Source organism: Buceros rhinoceros, unplaced genomic scaffold (assembly GCF_000710305.1).
Source record: "Buceros rhinoceros silvestris isolate BGI_N320 unplaced genomic scaffold, ASM71030v1 scaffold999, whole genome shotgun sequence".
Classification (NCBI taxonomy): domain Eukaryota; kingdom Metazoa; phylum Chordata; class Aves; order Bucerotiformes; family Bucerotidae; genus Buceros; species Buceros rhinoceros.
The window spans coordinates 20,465-44,047 of NW_010430694.1; the positions used below are offsets into that span (position 1 = coordinate 20,465).

The following is a 23,583-nucleotide window of genomic DNA, read 5'->3' on the forward strand; positions in this document are numbered from 1 at the left end:
AAGCAGTCTCTTTCAATTCCATTGTCTTGAACTCTGCAAAGATCTCAAAGAACTTGCCTTCGAGCATTTTGCTTTTTGCAGTTCAGTGCAGACAGACAGCTGGAATGAATTGACTCCCAGATTATTGCCTCTTCAAGTTTTTATTTGGAGATGTTGGTATAGCAACAAAAACAAACTAAAAAACTGAAGGATGAAGTTCCAGGCTGAGTGCATCCTACAGAATTCATTTCTAAGAGTCTCATTTCCTCTGGAAGCCTCCCGGGAGAAGAAGCAGCTGTTCGAACACTTCACAGCTCACATGAAATTAAGTTCAGTGTGCTTCCACCAATTTGATGGTCGATAGATGCTCATGAAATGTGGCAAATGGCTCAGACAGCACATTGAAAATATTTTCACCTCACTTCCGTTTGTGCTGGCAGAAAACAGTGTGCAAAGCTTGGTGGTAGCAGTTACTGGAGGTGGGGGTGGGAGGGGAGATGAGAGAACAACCTTTAAAATATGCAGTAATGTTCTGGACTTCAGATGTGGAGGAATTGTATGAATTTTACAACACAGGTCGATAATCATGTGGGTTGCAACACTATCCAGCAAAGTAAGTTGCTCTTTCTGTGTTAAATACACAGTAAATAGCAACCTGGAGCATTCATAATTGCTTCACAATCGAAAGTTAGAGCTGGTATTGTCTTCTAAGTATGATTTTGATCTCTTTTTAGTGTCCTTATAAAATATGCCTATTGATTTATCATTTAGCTTTCCTCTTCGGATAGTAATTTGTCTGGCCAAGATTTGAAGATAAATACATAAGATGTCCAGGACATAAGCTGAAAAAAATGGAAGACCTCTTTCCTTTCCTGAATAACCTTTGCTGAAACATTTTTACAGCAGCTCTGATATGTTCTATGTATTCTGTGGGTTTTTTCAATTATTCCCAAAGAAAATATGAATTTGAGCTTGGTCTTTCAATCATTTAAATCTTTACTTTAAAATTTGAAGCTTTGTCAGGCCGTGTAAACTTGGGTTGACTGTTACTTTGTCAGAAGTAGCCTCTCTCATTGAGAATGAGGAGAAGATTCATTTTTATTCAGAGACGTTTATTTTCATTTGATGCCTAAATTCACAACTGAAGAGGAGATTATAGGGACTAGAGTTGGAAGGGATGAAGATGTATGAGAAGAGATGAACAGGGCTGAGAAACACACGAAGTGTTTAATTATCTGAGTGTTTTAAAATACAGCGTTAATTCTTACTATTGAGTAATTTTTAATAGTGCTAACTTTGATACCATCCATTGTCCAAATATTGCCACAGTAGACGGAAATAACATCACAAGCTACCTGAGAAGCCTGCTATGATGACAAGCAATAAGGCAAATACACAGGAAATGTGAGCAGTAGGAGAAAGGTGTTCAGATTAGAGAGAATATGTACTTACTTTCTTCAGAACTGATAAGCAAATGCCTTATAATCAGGTTTTTCATTTCTTCTTCCAGAATCTGGATGCTTTGCATGACCACCTTGCTACTATTTATCCGGGTATGCGGGCCCCTTCCTTTAGATGCACTGATGCGGAGAAGGGGAAAGGACTCATTCTGCATTACTATTCGGAAAGAGAAGGTCTCCAGGATATTGTCATTGGAATCATCAAAACGGTAGCTCAACAGATCCACGGTACAGAAATAGATATGAAGGTAATGTCTGAAGGGATGAACACATTGCAAGTTTATATCACCATCTCCAGGACTCCTGTTCTTGGCAGGCCCCGGCCGCCCCATGCCCGGGTCTGTGATGTCCGGAGGTAGAGCAGCGACTCTTTCATGGGCACCCTCTTGCCGTGGGGAAGGAGCTTGCGTGCCCTTGTGAGGTTGAGAGCTGTGCTGGTGGTGGCATGTGCCTCCGGTGGGGTCTCCCAAGCCAGACAGGTCTCAGCTGAAGGGTCAGACAAAGTGTGTCCACGGGCAGGATGGGCTCACTAGCCTTCGGGCACCATCCTAGGAGAAGGACAACTCTGACTCCAAACCCGGGCAGATGGAGCTCGTTCAGCCTTGTAAGGCTCCATCTAAGAGAAGGACACTCTAACCAAACCTACGACTCGAGGACTTCGCTGTCACCATCCGAGCTCGCTAGGCCCTGGCAGATGAACCTCAGGTGTAAAGGGTGGAGCCGGTTCCGTGCACGCTGATGCCTCACCTAAAAAATCCACCGTGCAGCCCCGAAGGGTGCACTCATCGCTTGCAGTGAGCGTGGGAAAAGCCCTTCCCAGATCTTCGTTCACGAAGCCAAGCCATGACGATGAGTGAATCATTAGGACAAAATCAAGAAAATCAAAAGTGAAGTGATGGCAAACAATCATTTTAATTGTTGCTGTCCTCTGTGAAGCAATGGCATAACTACTGACTCAGCAAGAGCCATCACCATTTGTGTTGCTTTAAGGATAGGTCGGGCATGTGCTGAGAAGGCCAGCACTAATTTACAAATAGACTCAGTCAAGAATAGTTCAGAACAATATCCCCTTGTTCAAAGAAGGAGATGGCATGTACAGAAATTAGATACTGGGTTATTTGGAGTGCTTTTTTCCCCTTTATTTTATATTTGGCATATATTTCTCACTGTCTTCTGTGTTCTGCGAGAACACGGACGTTTCGTCTATGTGTCCTAGATTCTTCATCTAGGTGCAGGCTGTGAGGCTGATGTTCACTGATGAGGCCTGGCTGGCGAGCAGTGTTTTCCTCCCAGCTTGTGTGCCAGGTCCTTCCCAGAACCAAGATGTGTTTGTGGGTCTCATTCTGCAACACTGTGGGAGTGTGGCTGGATATACACCTACAGCCCCAGAATTGGAAAAATGTTCCTTAGTTGCAGACTTTCCATAATGTCATGTGTGCTAAGACACTTGTGAAATGGGAAGGAGGCTTCTGCTTTTTGTGCATACAGAGCCACAGAATGATTTAATTGATCAGGTCTTGCATACATAGTGGTATAAAATCAATTGGTCCAAGGTGCAGATATATCTGGATAAAAACACCAAATAAAAGCTTTTTGGTGTTAGAAATATTGCAACTGATGTAAAATACTTTTCATCAAGTAGAAAGGAATCTAAAGCAAGCATTCTTTTTTAAAAAAAAAAAATTTCATAGTCATATTACATTTCTAGCACACTTTCATTGTATACTTGCTCAGAAAATCTGTTCCAGTTTCATAAGCTTATGACAAAAACATGATAAGATCTTGCTCAGATAAGAGGTTTACAAGTAACCCAATGACAAAAGTATTAGTACTGCTATGACTGAGTATTTAGATAGTAGTGATCACTCTATGTCCTCTCCCATACTCTGTGTTTAAATTCTACTTTGTAGACATCCATAGTTCAAACTTTTACAGCAGGTGTTAGGAATCAGATATGGACGGATGCAACAGTATCAAAACAATCCTCTTTGTAGGTCCTTGTTTATTCAAAGTGTTGAGACAGACAAGGAGGACCATGTTGGAAAGTTGGCTGTAAGCGTGCTGAAACTGTTGCTTGACAAGCAGTTCTTTTGGTACCACAGGCAGCTTACACAGTCCTCCGTCGTTACTGCTTAAACTTGTCTTATGACAGCTTCTTCAACTGTGTCTCTCCAGCTGTTGTGAAGCTGTAAAATAAACTAGACTGAGGAAACGAACTGGGTTCAAAATAGCACGTTTTTTTCTGGGTTATTTTTACCCACATCTGTTCCTCTGTGTGGTTTGGTGTTCTGTCTGTCAGAGGGAGTTCTGCCAGCTTAGTCGATGGGTCACGCAGAGACAAAAGCGGGACAAAGGAGAAATGTGGGTTGTACAAAGCACCTACCAGAACAGACAGTTGTAGAGTGATGAGTCACCCCTGCGTCTCCTTTCCTCCAGATTAAACAACGCCAGTTCCTTCAGCTGCTCCTCCTAAGACTTGCTCTCTAAACTTTTCACCAGCTTCGTTGCTCCAGCACCTTGATGTCCTTCTTGTAGTGAGGGGCCCAAAGCTGGACACAGTGTTCAAGATGTGGCCTCACCAGTGCCCAATACAGGGGGACAATCACTTCCCGTCTCCTGCTGGCCACACTATTGCTGATACAAGCCAGGATGCTGTTGGCCTTCTTGGCCACCTGGGCATGCTGCTGGCTCATATTCAGCCAGCCGTCAACCAACACCCCCAGGTCCTTTTCTCCTGTGCGGCTTTCCAGCCACTCTTCCCCAAGCCTGTAGCATTGCAGGGGGTTGTTGTGTCCCACGTGCAGGACCCAGGACTTGGTCTTGTTGAACCTTATACCATTGGCCTCGGCCCATCAGTTCCACCTGTCCAGATCCCTCTGTAGAGCCTCCCGACCTTCAAGCATATTGACACATCCCCCTAAGTTGGTGTCATCTGTGAACTCACTGAGGGTGCATTCGTTCCCCTCATCCAGATCATTGATAAAGATGTTAAAGAGGACAGGCCTCAGCAGTGAGCCCTGGGGAGCAGCGCTGGTGACCGACTGCCAGCTGGATTGAATTCCGTTCACCACCACTCTCTGGGCCTGGCTAGCACTCATCCAAGCCACAAGCAGCCCGTTTCTCCAGCAGAATGCTGTGGGAAACAGTGTCAAACTCTGCAGCACTGAAAGGAAGGCAATTTGTTTTGAACCTGAAATCACAATTCCAGCTGTATAGTTCAGGAAAGCCTAGGTTGACATTAATGGATTAATTAGTTCAAATCCAGTTTCCCTTATCCTCCGTGGTATGGTAATCCTTTTTTAGCTAATAGAGCTAAGACTAAGAGTATATAATTTTTTGCAGCAGATATTGTCCCAAGAATTGTTGCTGACTTTTGAGAACACGCTAAGAAGATTTAAGTTCTGCCAGTCTCAGTAGGAGAACTAAAAATCTTCGTGATGCTAGTTATCAGCTTTAGCATGAGATCTGTTAGCAGCTTCTGGCTACGCCTTCTCCTACTTCACTTGTTGGAGGTTGCTTGTGTATAAATGAGGGTGACCTGTGAAGATAAAGTGAGGACAGAGATACCCTCAAGGCTATAAATTGTACGGGTCAGCAAAGAACATTGTACAATCCTACAAAGCCCAGAAATCTGCTGGAAAAACAGACTTCTGCAGTTCTGTTATTTTCTGAGAGCAGACTATCAAAATCCTTCTTTTAGACAGCAAAGATTGTTTACAGTATCACATAAGAAAAGGCCAGGGGAAATTCTTGACAAGATAGCAATTTTTGACTGTCTCATTATTAATGACAGTATAGAAATATGAAGCCAGAATGTGACCAGCTGGAAAGCTGACCTGAAAACTACGTAAGTGCTTTTATGGAGGACAAGCAGTACTGATCCGTACATTAAAATGTGTTTAAGTCAATAGTGGAGCATAATCAACCTCTAATTCTGACACAAGGGCAGCAGGAAACCTTACTAGTTCTAGGCTCAGCATTTTGGTACAGTGAGAGTCTCTACCTTGAAACCATTTGCCAGGTGGAGACATCCCTCAGTTTTAACTTCGGGTGGACAAAGCTAAGAGTGAATAGTTTTGCCTCAAGATCACCGTGAAACAGTTGCAGTGAAATTTAAGTACCATAGCACAGTCAGTGTTGATAAGAAGAGATAGAGAATTTCATCCTATATTGACCTTTAAATAGCAAAACCTTGACTTGGTATTAATCTCCACAATCTGATGGAAATAGATCCTTGTCTAAAGAGATTCCGTGCTGATATATGAGTGTATCTTGGCGATACGCTCCTATCAATAGAATTGAGTCTTGTCTTGTAGATACGTTAAGTGAAAGTTTAAGAGATAGCATGTGTTCCCTATACATGCTGTATCACACTGATAGTGCTTGGTTTGTTTGGAGCTTAAATACATTAAACCACAGAGTCATTCAAAGTTCTCTGAATTGTCCTTCCCTGGAATATTGGTGTGACTTTTCACTTGTCTTAAGCAAGGACAAACTCTGAAGATACATGATTTGGAAAGCACCGGCAGGTTAGCGGTTAGATGTTATATATTCTCTTTGAAACCAGGAGAGTAATTTTTCCTCCAGTTTTTAACTGCAGTTACTATGGTGACTGAGCTCTTAGACGTGGTGAACTGATGCCACTTCACCAGCTAAAACCGCAGGGGAAGGAAGAATTAGACTTGATTCCTGACTTTGTTGCTTCTGACACTGAACTTTCATTTGTTGAGCATTTAACAGAGGCTTCTTCAACAATATTTAAATTATATGCAGTTCTGTGGCTTGCAGCCTTTGCTTGCAGAGTTAAACTAAGTTCTAATCTAGTTAACCCTACTGCAGAGTATCTAGGGCATGTCTTTATGCCTGGCCAATTAGATTGGATCTGTAGGTACAAGGGTAAAGGGACAGAATTAACATATTATGTTAATGTCCAGAATGCTCATTTTAAATTTGCTGACAAGGTGGGTGAAATAATGAGATACAAGGATTAGACAGTGCATAAATGATGTGAGCAGAAAAGACATCATGAAATTACATCTCCATAAGAAGTTACTGAAGGATGAATCAGTAGCTTTCTTAGCCTGGAGAGGGTAATGATTGTAGCTTCTGTTAATAAGGGTCTGCTCATGGATGACCAGAATCAAGTTCAGTAAACCAGCCATGTCCACAGCATATCAGGTTTACCAGGAGTGTGCAGCTGGAGCTATGGTTTTCTTGTAGATCTGACACATTTCCATGGTTTTGGCCAGTTATTCATTTGCTGAACTAATGTCATGCACTAGTAGAGCAAGCATTTCTAGATGCCCTCGAGTCTGAGCAAAAATAGTGTTGGAAATGAACTTAAAGATGCCTGGGAAATTTGCAGCCTTACACTGTTACTTTTTCTGATCTATAAAGGTTAGGAAAGCACATCATGTGTGATTACTGACATCGTTGTGTAAGCTTGTAGAATATGTGGAGGGTTGTGTTGCAAACTTAGGTAGACATCTTGAAGCATGTAGCAGTTCTATTTTAATAGGGTTTTTTTTAACCAACACTTGAGTTTTGTTTATTGGTGCGTCATTCCTTTCTAATAAATGGAAAAAAATGGGGAGTTATGAAAAACCCGCATGGTAGCAGGAAACCCTTGTAAGTACAGGTCCAGGTTGGTAACAGAATATTAATATGCTAATATTTCTGGAAAGTATTGTGCTGTTAATACAAACATTTCTTTAGAAATTATTAGATCTTTAAAAATGAATTTTAGGACTGCTTTGCCAAATGAAGAAGCTTTTCATCCAAAGTACGCTTTTCTTTCCATTTGTGTCAAGAGCAACGCTTTGAAGTCAGATCCAAGTCTGGAAAGGATCTGGAAGCACAGATCGATTCTAGTGATAATTCTACACAATTTGAAAAAGGTTACTGTGTGTAATACCAGCTGTCCCTGGACACAATAATAGTAATAATACTAAAGTAAAACCAGTGGGAGTGTGTACGAGTGATAGCAAGTAAGAACTAAGACTCTAGCTATGTTCTGTCAATCCTCAGTATGGTCACAGTCTCTCACATTTTCAGGGATAATGATTTAGGAGAAGAGGAACACGTGGAGAACCTTTAAACTCTGAATTCAGAGGAAAACTAGGTCTCCACCTACTATGTTCCATTTTCCTAGACAAACCCACATAACATTTTTCCTCAAATGACTACCGCATATTCTTTCTCAGGTTTATCTCTTATTAACTCATAATTTCCTACTTCTCTTTGCCAAACACTGCCATATGGATTGCCAACACAGTTTCTTGAAGAAATTAGGTTCTATCATCTATAACATTTGAACTTATTCATACATCCGACTTCAGATACCTACATCAGCTGGCAAATTTAGTAGACCGATCTTTTTCTAGGTTACTTGATGTACAGCCAACTTAACATACAACCGATCAGCTAGTTGACTAGTGGTGGAGGAAAAACATTTAATAAACTAAACATCTTAGGGATCAAGTGCAGTGTTTGTACATATCCATTATGTTTTCATAATGTAACTGTAAATCTGTTAGACTATGGTTAGACTATGTGTAAAGGGCAGAGTCAGGATGTGTTAGAGATTTTAAGAAGTCTTTTTTTGCTTCAGTGGCTTTAGGATCAGACTCCACATGAAAGTAGTATCAGATGCACCATGTTCCAGAAAGTTGCCACTAAACAATACCATGTAAATAGAATTGTTCTGTTCCAGTCATAAATCTAATTAGGCTTGAGAAGAGATAAATTTGGCCTCTCGTGGTAAAATATGTTATTCTGTTAGTTATTAGCTTTAATTATACTGCAATACAAAATAATCCCTTTTAATTTAATATTTTTTTACTAATTTTGAGTAAAATTATTGTAAAGTGTGAAATGCTGTTTTCAGGACACTTGAGATTTGACTGATGTAGATGACTGGTTTTACTGTGATTTCATTTAATATGGAATGCAGCTCGCAGAAAATTGTCATTGCTTTTAGTGTTATCTGTTGGTCCTGATCTTGCAGTCATCATTGCTTGAATGTGTAACGATTGTATATTCCGACATCTGCTCCATCCATCTTTCTTCTCTGACTGCAACATGCCCATCTTTTGTCAGCTGTTGTGTTACAGACTTCGCAGACAAATTTCATCAAAATAAGGATTAGAGTGTTGAGTAACTCAAGGCTTCATTCAAGGGGATTGTCCTGTTTCCTGGCACGTGCCAATAAAAGCAAGCATAACCTGAGCCTTGCCCCCTGATTTCTGGATGTGCATTTTAATTGGGCTGTATGAAATGTATTTGAGAGGTCTTCAATATGGCGTTCATGTAAAGAGCAACTGTGGCTAAGTAAAGGCATTATTATTTACCTGTAATTATAAAGACTCTCTAAAATCAGAAGTACTTAGTAGAATGTGGTATTTTTCAAGAAGCAAATATCATTCTCAAATTCATCTTTCTGCTCTAAATGTATTCTTATCTTCATAGTAGCATTTCAGTTATTAATGAGTCGCAGTTTCAATGTTTCATTTTTTCCTTCATTTTTCTAGGTTATTCAACAGAGAAATGAGGAATGTGACCACATTCAGTTTTTAATTGAAGAGAAAGAGTCTAAAGAAGAGGACTACTATGAAGACCTTGACAGATTTGAAGAAAATGGTACTCAAGAGTCTCGCATCAGTCCCTATACTTTCTGCAAGGCCTTTCCTTTCCACATAATATTTGACAGAGATCTGGTGGTCACGCAGTGTGGCAATGCTATATACAGAGTCCTTCCACAGGTTAGATGATTCTCGTGCATACATAAACAGAAATTCCTAATGCTAGATGCTTCACAGATTTATTTTAACGATAAAACAGATTTAGGTTTCTCTGTCTCAACATAATATCTGTGTAACTGTGTAATTTTTACTACATTGTGCTCCTCTTGTTTGAAAAAGGACTGTGAAAATAGACCTGATTCTACAACAGCTCTGTTCCTTACGATCATGTTTGTGTGCAGTAAAAAAATAAGCTTGAACAGGAAAAACCTAATCACCCCCACAGTTCAGGTGTTACCTTGATACCTGATTCTTTCTCATAGCTCACTCCAAGATAGATTTGCTGTGAAAGTGGTAGATAACTCTATAATGTGAGACAGTCAAGGTGCAACTTGGCCTGGGGTTCAGGTACTGATGTTGCCCATACTATTGTATAATGTAGCAGCAGGTCTGTATGTATTACTTGACAGTAATGCCTTCAAATACTTAAGCTGTCAGATGCACAATAACTGAAGAGCACAATAACAGAAGTTGTAGTATATTTTCTTGGCTTGTGCATCAAAAGCAGCAGTATTAACTAAGGTGAGCCTAACTGTGTTTGTTACATATGTATGTGTGTGCGCGTGCGCGTGGGGGGGTGTGTGTGTGTGTGTGTGTGTGTGTTTGGAACTGAATGCAGCTGCTGTGATTTCCTCTGGTTATTTACAGTGAAAGAGTACTCAGAGGTCCATTTAATGTTGTGTATTCTGTACATGAGTAGGATACCTGAGTTCTTGCCTGAAAGAGCTGGCAGTGTTTCTAAAAGTAAGCAACAGGTAAAAGCAGTAAGATAAGCAAATGGTAACACAATGAAAACATCAAATTATGTAGGTTAATGTTGCACATACCGTGTTGTTTCTGAATCGTTTACAGACTTTTAAAATGTAATTTTATGTTTTTTCATTTTTTCTGCAATTTGTTTTTGATAATTTTTCTGAATTTTGCAGAAAGATTTAAGAAAGTAGCTCTGCCAGATTTTTCCTGAGGGCATTCACTGGACAGCTGTAACCAACTGTTGAGTCCACTGAGGATGGCTGTTGGAATCTTTTTTTATGATGCTTTAGAGAACATAGCTTTTTGGAAAGAGAGTTTGAAGGTGGTCGCTTAGGAGGAAAACACTAGAAAGCTTTTCTTACTGTGGAGTGGGAACAGTTTGACAGATAACAAATGTGATAGTCTAACACAATTTTACAAAGTAATTTCTGCAGATAGAATTGCACTTCGAAGTCAGTGTACTTCTGATGTAAAATCCTTAATTTAAAAACCTTGTGTTTTAATGGAGAAATGCATAAAGTATATATTCTCTTCCATTCAGTATTGTCATCTAAGCAAATTGAGTATAATCATTCCATGTATACTTTTATTAGAAAACATTGCAATCTTTTTTTTTCTTTTTAATTTTAGCTGCAGCCAGGAAATTGCAGTCTATTGTCAGTTTTCTCTTTGGTCCGGCCTCATATTGATATTAGTTTCCATGGGATCCTCTCACATATCAATACAGTCTTTGTACTGAGGACCAAGGTAACTAGAGAATATTCACCTGGCTTTTCTTCAAGTAAGTATGCTTTGGAGAGATAAGAAGAGGTGCTGAAAGCTCGGAAATCTTCAGAGAAAATTCTTTGCACAATATGCTCAGTTGTTTTTGAGTCTTGAACCAAGAAGTCGTCACAGGTGTGAATACATGTGTAGCTGTTAGGGAAAATGCTTTATAGGAATGGCGAAGTACGTACACTTCCCATCTGATGCTTTCTTTGAAAGGGGCCAGCCCGTTATATTGCAGTGTACCAGAGTAAACACAGCAGGCAGTTACATTTACTTTTGCTTCCTAACTATATGGGAGACAAATGGAGTCCGTATGTCCATACACAATTCTGTGTCCTTTTCTTTAGAGGGGCCAGGAAAGGAGGCGGGTGATAGAAATGAATGCAGCATGTAGAGTAGCACCTATTATGTCAAGGGGCCTACTGATAGAAAAATGTACCTTAGAGAAACCAAGAGGATTTCTTAGATACTCCCAGGCACAGGTAGAACTTCACAGAATAGGCAATACTTTTGTCAAACTGTTGTTAAGAAATGATGCAGAAGAAAACAAGAAGTTATGAACATGGACATAGAGAAAGATACTGTGCTTTGTATCTTGGAGGTAGCAAATCACGGTACTAAAATATGGGTAGTGTATGGTGTTCAAATGAGAAATTAATTATGTTTCAATGTAGGCTGTGAAATATTCTGACTGCCTTCGTAATGAAGCCACTTGAACCTGGCCTGAAGCGTAACAGACATACCATTGCCCTTACATAATTGTGACTTTTCATCACCAGGAGGGTCTGTTGGATGTGGAAAAGCTGGAGTGTGAAGATGAACTGACTGGCACGGAAATCAGCTGCTTACGCCTGAAAGGGCAAATGATCTACTTGCCTGAAGCAGACAGCATTCTCTTTCTTTGTTCGCCAAGGTACTTTAAACCTTTAGAGTTCTATAATACAGATTTTCATTTTACAATTAATAATTTTAAGAATACTTGTGAAACAAGTGCCACAGAGATTAATTGGTTCAAGTATTGATTTTATTGATTTTGATGTGTTTATAGTAAAAGAGGGAGGAGCATTTAAACATTAGAACTTGACTGATTATTAAATAATTCAGTATAAACATTGGGATGCTCTGGCACAGTTTGTACAACTGGGAATTCCTCATGGTCCCATCATTTTTGGCAAGTTTTGTCCTTTGTTTGTTACTCTGAGAATGCTAAGAAACACCACAATGGTTTCCTTGTGGATTATGGTATTTTTGCAGTAGTTCTGATGTAATAGAGCAGTGATGATTATAAAGAAGTGGTTGGGATGGGGAATTGAATGGAGGGCTTCTTTTATCTACGAGCATGTTGAGCTAACACATCAGATTACCCAGTTATGGTACATTAATTTCTTGTGTAAAAGGGAGAGAGTGGAAGAAGACAGAAAGGGAAGAGGCTGCTTTAATGTAATCTCACTTTTATTTGTGTACTGAAGTATATACATTTGATATATTCATAGAATTCATCAATGAGAATTCTGTGTTTAAATGCAAAAATCAAGAGCCATGTGTTAACATGAATGAACACAAATAAGGTGTTTCTTAGAAAGGGTATGTTGTCCTGCTCGACAGAGATTTGGAAGCATAATCTTTCTGTTATTCAGCAGCCTCTGCTGTTCATTTGAGTTTTAAATGCTCCTTTGGCAAGTTTAATTGTATCTGTATTGTTATATGTATCTCTCCACATTGTAGTGTGATGAACTTGGATGATTTAACCAGAAGAGGTTTATATCTGAGTGATATTCCATTGCATGATGCTACCCGTGATCTTGTTCTTCTGGGAGAGCAGTTCAGAGAGGAATATAAACTGACTCAAGAGCTTGAGATCCTCACTGACAGATTGCAGCACACACTGCGTGCTCTGGAAGATGAAAAGAAAAAGACAGACACGTAAGAACCAAATCCTGATTTTGAACTGAAACAGTCACAGCAATATGTTATTTATAGCTACCTTCTTCAAAAATAAGACATAGTTCCCATCTCTGTAATAGAAGAATTTCTTGTGGATTATGCTTGTTTAGCAGTAGAATTAACATTTGTGTTCTATAAATTCTATTGACAGATTTTGTGTTATGTAGTAGAATACTGGATATTGTTGTAAAAAGACTTGAAAGGGCTGGATGAAAGAGTCAGAGAGAAAAGAAGCCTAAAAAATATTTTTTCTGTTAATTCCTGTTGACTTGATTTATAAAGTCATTTTATCTTCAGGAATTCTAGTCTTCTTGGCAGCCGCTGGAACAGTGTCAGTCACTATATCATGAGCTGAAATATTCACTAATCACACGTGCAGTAGTGAACTTGTCAAAAACACAGCTAATGAGGGTTTGTGCAGGAGGCTGTATACAAAATGATGCTCAAGATTTCTGAAACATTCAGAGATCTTCAGCTTGCCTACTTACCTGTATATGGAGCGAACTACATCTTAAGATGGCAGTTAGAAAGTTGAAGGAGTACACAAGAGTAGGGTGAAGCTCTGTTTGTATGATTAGGATTTTATTTGTGTAATTTGTAATATGAACAAGTGTTATTATGTCATATAGATTGTTAATTAAAAAGATGTGCAATAAACCCAGCATCCCCAATAGAAGAGGAGACATTTAGCAATGCATGAATTGTATTCAGAGTTGGAAAACTGCTTGATCTCTTCGTGGCCTTTTTTGCAGTTTTTATGGTTCTATGAGCAAAACCAGATTATGAGCTGAGGATATGGCAGAAACGCTTAAACAATAAGCAAAAAAGATCCAAGATACTATTAACAGATCATATCAGAAGAACTAGCAATATATGCCTCAATTTTTGGTAGTTTAGATGTATTAATATGTGTTTGAAATGTCATGGCTTTAGGCATGCTGATGTAGATCAGTTCCTGTTTCCCAAATAGTATATTCTTCAGTAAACATCTTTTATATTGCTCTTTGATGATGCGAGTATGCTGTAAGAGCTGTGGGAGGTACTAAGTTAATATTTGTAAAGTGCTGATGCGAAGACCTGTCTCCACATTCTTTCAGTTTTGCTTGTGCCTATCTTTTCTTACACATTTAGATTACTGTACTCTGTTCTACCACCATCAGTGGCAAATGAGCTGAGACACAAGCGTCCTGTTCCAGCTAAGCGGTATGACAATGTGACCATTCTTTTCAGTGGCATTGTTGGATTCAATGCCTTCTGTAGTAAACACGCCTCTGGAGAGGGAGCCATGAAGATTGTCAATCTTTTAAATGATCTTTACACGAGATTTGATATTCTGACTGACTCACGAAAGAATCCATTTGTTTATAAGGTAAGCAGATGATTTTCAAAGTGTTTAATCTGTGACTTTTTATAATTTCCTATGATGTCACTCTTTTCCATCCTTTGGATTTTAGGCTTTTTTTAAAAAAAAAAAAAAAAGTTATGTTCTCAGTCCTTGAACTGTGTTACCTGATATTACATAGCTAAAGAAGAGTATGTTGTTTATCTCTAAATGTGTGAACGAACACAAAAGGCCTTAGTTCTCAGCAGGTCAGCAGGGTTTCTGCACAGTCACTCGTTAGGTGAATATATAAATCTGCTTCCAGATTTAACAGATGTGAACACTTACACAGCTTCTGGTTCTGCTGACACTGTGCTTTAAGTTTTTCACTCATATACATGCGTCTCCTGGTTATGAATTACAACGTAGTATTACATTATTCATTAGGAATGAGGTGTAGTTGCAGATGGGGCTGGTAGCAGGTAGTTAGGAGGAGTTATATTATATATATATTCCATATATATGTACATGTGTATGCTTTTGTGTTCATAGGTACAAGGGCCAATCCAAAAGGAATGCCTCCTATTTTGTTATGTTGGCCCATGAAGCCAGAGGTGGATGTTGGTGGGCTGGCAGTAGAGTTTGAATCTGCGCACCAATATCCCTTTAAATTTTGTTCCTGTGTGACAGACAGCAGCAGAGGGGCACTCTGACAGCACGGCCTCTGACAGGGAAATGCATATGAAGCAAAGGAGTGTAACTGAACTCCTCCATGCAGAAAATATTGCACCCATGACATTCATCAACACTTGCTGAACGTTGATGGAAACCAAACAGTGGATGTTGCACAGTGAGGCAGCAGTGACGGTGGGTCCCCTTTGCTGGTGCAGATTTTTATGCCGAGTGCAGCACGCAGGCTCCTGTTCATCACTGGTGAAAATGCACAGCCAGTGGTGGTGACTGCGTCGACAGTGTTTTGTAGCTGAGAATTTGCTCTATCAAATAGCTGTTATTGTGCTCTTTGGAGCTGTTGTGGCTTTCCTGGAAATACGATGTAACTAGGAGGCATTACTTTCTGAGTGACCTACGTATAAGATTAATTCCAGGGTTCTAATAGAAATTAACTTTATGTGCTGTACCAAGTGAATCAAGGGAGTGATCAGACATAGTGCTTGGTTTCTACACGATGTAACTAGGAGGCATTACTTTCTGAGTGACCTACGTATAAGATTAATTCCAGGGTTCTAATAGAAATTAACTTTATGTGCTGTACCAAGTGAATCAAGGGAGTGATCAGACATAGTGCTTGGTTTCTACAGAAATTTGGAAGACCCCAAAAGAGAGGCTCAAGTATACACAGTCACAGTGTCATCTTGTTACGTTGTGGGCATTCGATAAATTCTCTTCAATAACAAGTAGAAATGACAGGAATTAGGGTGATTTGAATGGAAAGTAAAGGGAAACTATTTGAAAGGACAGGCAGTCTTGAAGGAAGCCCTACATCCATACTAGTACTCTAAAGTCCATGGTAATGAAGTAATTGGAAAATACATGTCTTGACAGGTGGAAACAGTTGGGGACAAGTATATGACAGTGAGTGGTCTACCAGAGCCTTGCATTCATCACGCACGATCTATCTGTCACCTGGCATTGGATATGATGGAAATAGCAGGCCAAGTTCAAGTAGATGGTGAGCCTGTACAGGTTAGTAAATGTGTGGCCCACTCTGATATGATGATAGTGCTCTGAATTATGATAATGCTCAAGTCCAGTCTGTGCAAGCTTTGTTATTGTTAGATTTTTTGAGTGAAATCAACAAAAAATATGATCATATGTAGATGTGACATGTGCAGTTCCCAGACCTGTTCTTATTGTGCTTAACCTTTTAAAGGACTGAATTAGGTCTGCAACATTTAAGTCTGTTTTCCAATCATTTCCATCTATTCAACAAATACCCATTGTGCATCAAGTACAGTTTGTTGAGTCATCTTCATCTCAGTGAATAGAGCAATAATATTCTCTCACTGATAATTTTGATCACACTTCAGACCCTCATGTCAGCATGAGAAAATATTGCATCAGAAAGAAAAATATAGTTCCACAGGCAGTTATGGCAAAGATTACTGGCAACTGTGGGATTTTATGAAAATGTTGTGGTATTAATACAGAACTGGGAAGTCTGCATTGAAAGTCTCATCAGAAGTCTGTGAGAGCAAATAAGAAATGTGTATGATGCATATTTCTATTTACATGACTGTTAGTGGTCTAACACCTAGCTTAGATCTGTGTTCTGCAGTTTGTCACTGGGCAAAGAAGTGAGACGGTTTGATCTGGGGCTTTACAATAACTGTAATGTGCTATAAGAACAAACTTCTCCAAACCCCTGTCCTGTCTCTTGAGCTTTTAAATGCAAAATACCATTATGTTTCCTCTGTGAAACATCTTTTTTTCTTGACTTACTCCATCCATTTCTGCATCTTCTGAGCACTGATTAATCACAACTGCAGAGTATGCTTCTCTTTCCACTGTGTTTTAATTTCACAGTTAATAGCAGTAATTTCACATAATAGCAGTAAGGCACGGTGCATGCTGAAAACATAGGAAGTTTGTTCTTTCGTGTGGGAGGCAGAGCCATGACACTGCAGTACCTTAAAAAAGGTGACACAAAACACAAGGTGCAAGGCTTTGAAGAAGCATGTTTGACAAACCGAAAAAATAAACTCTAGTAGATAGAAACAGCATAATACCTGTATTTAGTCAGAAGCATCAGATGAGTTACATTGATTTTGATTATTCAAACTTTATTTTTTCTCTCCAAAGATAACAATAGGCATTCACACTGGTGAGGTAGTCACAGGTGTCATAGGCCAAAGGATGCCACGTTACTGTCTTTTTGGAAATACTGTCAATCTAACAAGCAGAACAGAAACTACTGGAGAAAAGGGAAGGATCAATGTCTCTGAATATACTTACAGGTGAGTGATACAGTATTTTTGTTGGTGTTGACATCTTAAAGGAAAACACTTTGTACGCATAAAATCAAAGTGTCTTTGGAGTTGAAAGTGAACTCCTGCCACACATTGTTTAAGTACGTGAGTTCTCATGAATCTGTATGGTAGACTGTATTATGATATACTGTTATTGGTATGCAAATATAATAATGCTCTAGAGATGGATTTGACTTCTTTGTTAATTTGCTCACATATCTGTAGCATGCTTAACAGTTTATATAGTGCATGGTGTGCATGCATAACACATACATTTACCTGTTTTCTCTTTCAATTTCAGGTGTCTTATGACACCAGAAAACTCAGATCCTCAGTTCCACCTGGAGTACAGGGGTCCAGTTTCTATGAAGGGTAAAAAAGAACCAATGCAGGTTTGGTTTTTGTCCAGAAAGAATACAGAGACAGAGGTATGACTAACCAGAGTGTAATTTTTTTTTTTAAACAAGGCATAAACATGACAAATTTAATCTAAACCACTGAGATCCATTTGCATTTGCAAAAATTTATGTTCCCTAGAAAAAATGAAAAGTTTTGTACACCACCATTTCATTAATCCATTTACTATCTTGACAGCGCATTAAAGTCCTTGATTATTTGTTTTTGCAGTTTGTGCAGTCGCTGAAAGAATACTTTGGTATTTTAAAATTTCTGGAGGGAATGCCAAGTGTTTAAATACTTATGTCTCCCTCTTCTTACAGATTTCTCCACTGTACTAGATTTTGCAATATAACGTCCATTTCTGTTTAGCTGACATGTCTGGTTATCAGCACTTCAAAATTAACCACTTGCTTTCTTACAGTGAGAGAATAAACGTGCCTTCAAATGTTTAGGCAACAGTCCAGCAACTACTTGCAGGCAGGTTCTCACCTGATATGTACAGTGGTCACTTAACCCCAGCTGGATCTGCTTATTCAAAGACTGTTGCATGATAGAGATCTTGCTTTAGAAATATACAGCAATGACAGATGAGCCTAAATCCTCTTCTCAGAAGGATGTAGGGTAAAGGTCTTCAAGCACTGAGTGGTCTTCAAGCTTGTGCCTCAATTTCAGCACTCTGGGCATGTATTAATGAAAATCTTGTTAAAAGCCAATGAGGTCTAGACTTAGAGGTGCCCTACAAATTTAGACACTAAATCAGCTTACAGAATGCTCACTGGTTTGCAGTAGCTGAGCAGGTGCATACATTCCACCCATTGCCAATAGTGAGAAAAAAGGGTGAAAGTAATTTACATAGCTTGAATTTTGTCCTGAAGTAATACAGAAAGAGAGAGTTTTAAGCTAATGTATTTAATCTTTAAAGTGCACCTGAGTAAAATAATGAAAGTTGTCAGTTACTTTGGCTGAAATAATTATTGTAAGTCACAGGAGATTAATTATGTGTCTGAATACTTATATGCTTCTGAAAATGAAATGTAGGCTGTTAAACTCTTTGTGCTCTTTAGGAGATCTAATCCAGATGTATTACCTCTGGTACCCAAGATAAATGAATACTGACTTTTTAATGGTACTCCCAGTATTAACCCTCAGTATTAAGCTTCAGGGGAGAGCCTGTACTTTAACTCAGCTGAAGTCTGTATTTTAGTATATATTACTTACAATAATATTCTGGGTGATACTTTTGATAATACTTTTCTATTTTTATTCTATGTCAAGATTAACTATATTTTCACATGGCTACTATTCTGTCAAATCTGTAGTTGTATTTAAAATATATTTTAATTAAACACCTTTCACTTTTTCTGCATTATAAATTATGTTCTATCATTTGTAGCAGAGCACATTGTAATTTTAAGTGTAAAATTTCAGAGAGGTACTGAGTCAGGTAGTTATTTTGCTTGTTTCAGCCTCACAGATATTTAATATGAATATTGGGTTCAGATAGTTTAGAATTTTAAATACTGCTTGTGCAACAGTTAGTTTTCTTAATCCTCACAGCAGTCCTGAGGCGTACCTGCTGATACTATTATCTAGTAATTATCTAGCTTTGTAGAGGGGGGGACATGGAGGCACGAATAAACCTGACAAAAAAATCATATCAGACTGATTTTCAGGAGCACTTAAGATTCACAGTTTAAGCACACTCAAAAAGTCTCCCTAATTTTTGTTAGGTTTTGTTAATTCTGAAATTCAGATATATATGTAATTCTTATAGATAGAAGGACTTCTCCCATCACAGGTATTTCTTCCAAACTGTAGTAAGTTTGGGAGGTGTCTAGAAAGATATGTTCATGTGGTGATTGGAATTGATAATAATTTTGTCAGAGGTGATTTTGAAAAGTGAAATAATATAATCCTCTAATCTTTTATTTCTTTTTCACTCCCTGAACAATTTCATCTGTCCGTACTCAAAAAGTTGCACTGAGTTTTACTCCTTTAAGGTTTTCTGAACTGTTTGCAGTTTCTCTTTGTTTTGTGAGGGTACTCTTTGTGTTATTTCTGGCACTCTATAGGCTGTACATAATAGTTGTAATCCAAAACCAGAAATCATTTAATCAACTTTCTATGTTTGATTACCTTAGAGTAATCACTTTGCTTTAGTCAAAGATGTAGTCTTGGTTTTCTGTTCAGAATCTTATTCTTTCTGGCCTTTCAAAAGCACACGCATGCTAATGTGCTGTCATGTGCTGTGCTGTTATTTTCAATCAATGCTGTTCCTAACAATAAAGACGGCATGTTAACATATACTCAGAAACTACATGGTAAATTTACTGAAAAGTCACCTGAGAATATTGCAAGTGACTTACAGAAGTAAACATGAAAATTTTAAATCATCCTGAAGATATTTCTGCTGATTATTCTTTTACAGCAAAGTTTTCTACCTCTAATATCTTTGTATCTTGGATAGATTCAAATTAGTGATATATTCTCCTTTTCTTTATATGCGTTAGAGAGTGATTAGCTCAGCATTTGCAAATCCGTCACCAGAATATTTTGCTCTGAAGCCCAGTAATTAATATATGGTGAGGAAAGAGCACAAAATAGTTAGAGCTGGCATAGAGATGTGAAAGTAAAGCTTAAAATATGCTGTCTCTCTGCTAGGCCTGTAGAAAATGATAGGGTTGGAGCAGCTCAGCATACCTCAGCCTTGGTTCCTAAATTGGCATCTCTCAACAGTCACCATGAACCAGTAGTTATTTCTGGGAAAGACCTGATTTACAAGAATCAGTGCTGGTTTGGAGTGCTGCTCCATTACTTTTTTCTATTTAAGAAATCTCTTCCATGATAGCATTACAGCAAAAATTAGAATTGCATCAGGTACATAGATCAAAAGCAACTGTGACCAATTACTCATTTTGCATCCACTTGTTTGCATGTTATAAGATTATTACCATTATTATTGTTTTATCAGAGGTTCAGCTGCAGCTTCTCTCTAAGAAACAGATTTGTTGTAAAAAAAGAAGCTTGCAGAGAGCCTCACATGTCTTGACTGACATCATTCTGCCCTTTCAAATGGTTTTCTCTTTTGCTCTGTCCCCACAGTCAGAGGTGGTAGTTCATCACATACAACACATTCAAAAGAAATACCTATGTGTTACCTATGCTGTGTTTTATTATTTACTGATATTGTGAAGTTGTAAAATGTATTTTGTCACTGCATTGACCCACCGTATTGTTGCTTCAAAGAAAATCCCTTACTTCTCAAATTCTACTTGCATGCACTCAAGGAAACAAAACAAGATGATTTCTGAGATGAGGGAAGAGGAAGAGGACGCTGGATAGGGTGCAGTACTGTCTCCAGATAGGGTGCCAGGCAGTAAGGTTGAGTTATGAATGTTATTTCACATCGTATGTCCCATTGCCGTGTGCAGTACCATTGTCTTTTTCTCTACTCCTGAAATCATACTTACCATTTTTCTCCAGGCTTGCTTGCTGTTCTTTTTTTCCCTTAATGTTTGGTACTGTTATATCTCTGCCGTGAGCATGTATTTCAAGCTTTCCTTTTTTTGATATGCAATTTTGCACGTCAGTCATGTTGCCCTTCCTACCACCACAAAATATTGAATAAAATTTTGTAGTATGCATGCCATAACTAACCACTTCAATCTGATGCTTCACATCTTCATCTCTGAAGTATAGTGGTTATGTGAACCAGTGACATTTCTGGAAAGATAGGTATTTCAGTTATGGAGCAGAACAAAGAATCTAAAGGATTATTTTTAAAAAGAATACCTAAAGCAGCATTATGAAAATTATTGTATAAGTGTTGTTTATCAGATTCGGTTCTGCTATTACCATGCTTCCCATTAATTTTGTGAATAACATGGGATGCACTGTAAATTCTTGATTGGAGAAAGGTTCTTCTTTTGATATCATCCTGCATTTTCCCTTTGTAGGCACTATGTAAACATTTCCTGTATTGAAAGGGGATGGGTGGTTGTCTGATACAAAGGTGTGAAGCATGTGCCAATGTACTTCTGCTGAAGTGCTGTTCACTTCCAATGTATTTCTCATTTATTTATATTGACTAAATTAAGTTGTCATGTTAATAACAGATTGCTGAACAATTTTAGACCACCTGTAGTGCTTAGATTCTTTTCTGATGGAATTGAAAAGCATGCTGCCGGAATACAGTTCTCATTATTGCCTTTTGGTTTGGTGTCTCACATTTTCAGAAATGATCTTCTGTGTTACTCCTTGGAAGGACCTGATAATATTTTAGGCATCATAGCATAACTAAGAGATGTAAAGCTTGTAAGGGGACATAGTGTCTTTTATCAGCTGATATAATTAGTAAAAGTGGACAAGGTTTCAGATGCATAGATCTATAACTTTAACATATAGTGCATTTTTATGTGAACAATAGCTGTTCTTACCTGACTGATAATTTCTGCATTATAAACTAGGATAGTGCAATTACTTTGTGCATAAGAATTGTCTATATCTAGTATACCTTATCAGCACAGAATATATATGTATAAATGTTTCATGTTAATGTGCAAAAGAAATTGCAATAAATTATTTTTTCCACTGACTTACAGAAATTTGGGCGTTTTCTTTTCAGTGAAAGCTGTATGTCATTTTTTGGTACAAAACAAGTATGTTCTCTGTTCCGTAATTTTTTCGGGTCATTGTTTCAATGTTTGCAAATGTCCAAGAGTCTCCCACACTCAGGTTAATGGATCACATCCTCAGATTAAAGTAATGTTCAAAATGTGTAGATTAATGCTCCAATAATAGTAGACAAGGTCACAAAAATGCATACATTCCTTTAAAACTCTTGGAACAATATTTAATAAATATTGTTAAATAAACCATCAAAAATTATTACCCATCCACTTTCAGCAGCATGTACATTACCAACCAAAGCTTTAGGAATGGGAAATGAAGAGAGGATGCCACATACGTTCCTTTCCACCATCTCATGGTCAGACAGCAATGCATTCCAGCACTCCACGGGAGATCGCCCTGACTGTAGTAAATACATAACAGCACTTTAAAGTTAATCAAGGTTACCAAAACTTTAGTGGTGGCTCCTAAAGACGTGGCATTTGTGATGGCTGTGCTTGTGTGTTGACATAATTCAAGCAAATGACTGTGAAGTAACTGAAGTTTCTGTATTATGCTTCAAGCTGATGGAAGATGACATGCCAGAAAACTCAAATAATGCTTTGAGTTTATATTTTACCTCCTTAATAATTTCAAAGTATTAAAGCTCCCATTAAGCTACTCTGTAACATAACCAATTTCTTAAAACACTAGAATAATAGCTCATATATTGTATTCATATAAGAGCTTTTGATCTCAGGGAAATGAGTACAACTTAGACACCCCACCACTTTTATTGCTAAAACTGGTCTTCACTTAAATGCTTCATTCAGCTGCTAAAATTATACTTTGGTTAAATATTACTCTGAGATAACAGTTAAAAACTTCTGCAGGTATTTTATGCTTTTAGGTGTGCTCTACTGCCTTTTTAACTTAACTATAGTGATTTTCCTTTTCGATAGAAGCTCTCTGCCTGAAACATGAGGCAGAATAATTACCAAGTCTGTTTCAAAGGCATTTACAAATGCACCTATTTTATTTTAGTATTTTTTGTAAAAGAGTTGAAACAAGGAGGAGAAAGGCGAAAGCAGCAATGAAATTGCAAGTTAGGGAGAGCTTAGCTGTTTGTAATCTTCTGGGTCACGTGCTTTCCTTTGAATTCAGATATGCCAAAGAGTTTGGGTTTCCGTGGTGGTATTATAAGGCTGTGGCTTTGCAGGGGACTCTGGTACCCGGCTGCTATCTGAAAGCTGGCACTCCAGCTGGCTTCCGTAATGCAAGGCTGAGCAGTCCGATTGTTGCTAGTGTTTCTCAGATAATACACTCCTTTTTTTTCCTAATATGGGGCTTGAAGAACAGCAGAAGGAGACTCACTGGCTTCAGTAAATCCTCAGGCAAACTTGTTAAGCACATGCTGTCAATCTAGAAGTTACATTGTAAATAATTCCACAACCAATGAGGCCATTTGATAATACGGCCGCATTTTCAGATTCTCATCTTCTCGTTGACCTTCCCCGTGTGGAATTCTTTCAAACCTTGATTATTTTCTAAAATTTATATGTGCA

General features: G+C 38.3%; 1 protein-coding gene across 3 annotated transcripts in view; it reads left to right on the plus strand.

Annotated features, from left to right (window-relative positions):
• The window catches only part of GUCY1B3 (guanylate cyclase 1, soluble, beta 3), a 25,853-nt gene extending 4,540 nt beyond the window's left edge, over positions 1-21,313 (plus strand). The window contains exons 3-12 of one of the 3 annotated variants that reach the window (XM_010143098.1): positions 1,490-1,687; positions 8,969-9,199; positions 10,622-10,738; positions 11,539-11,672; positions 12,485-12,682; positions 13,835-14,072; positions 15,588-15,728; positions 16,845-16,999; positions 17,313-17,439; positions 20,698-21,313. In XM_010143098.1, coding sequence (XP_010141400.1) covers positions 1,490-1,687; positions 8,969-9,199; positions 10,622-10,738; positions 11,539-11,672; positions 12,485-12,682; positions 13,835-14,072; positions 15,588-15,728; positions 16,845-16,999; positions 17,313-17,439; positions 20,698-20,721 — 1,563 coding nt within the window. In that variant the 3' untranslated portion in view covers positions 20,722-21,313. Of the gene's footprint in view, positions 1-1,450; positions 1,688-8,968; positions 9,200-10,621; positions 10,739-11,538; positions 11,673-12,484; positions 12,683-13,834; positions 14,073-15,587; positions 15,729-16,844; positions 17,000-17,312; positions 17,440-20,697 lie in introns of all 3 variants that reach the window. The other 2 variants (XM_010143100.1, XM_010143099.1) reach the window with 2 other exon arrangements.
• The last annotated feature ends 2,270 nt before the right edge of the window (positions 21,314-23,583 follow it).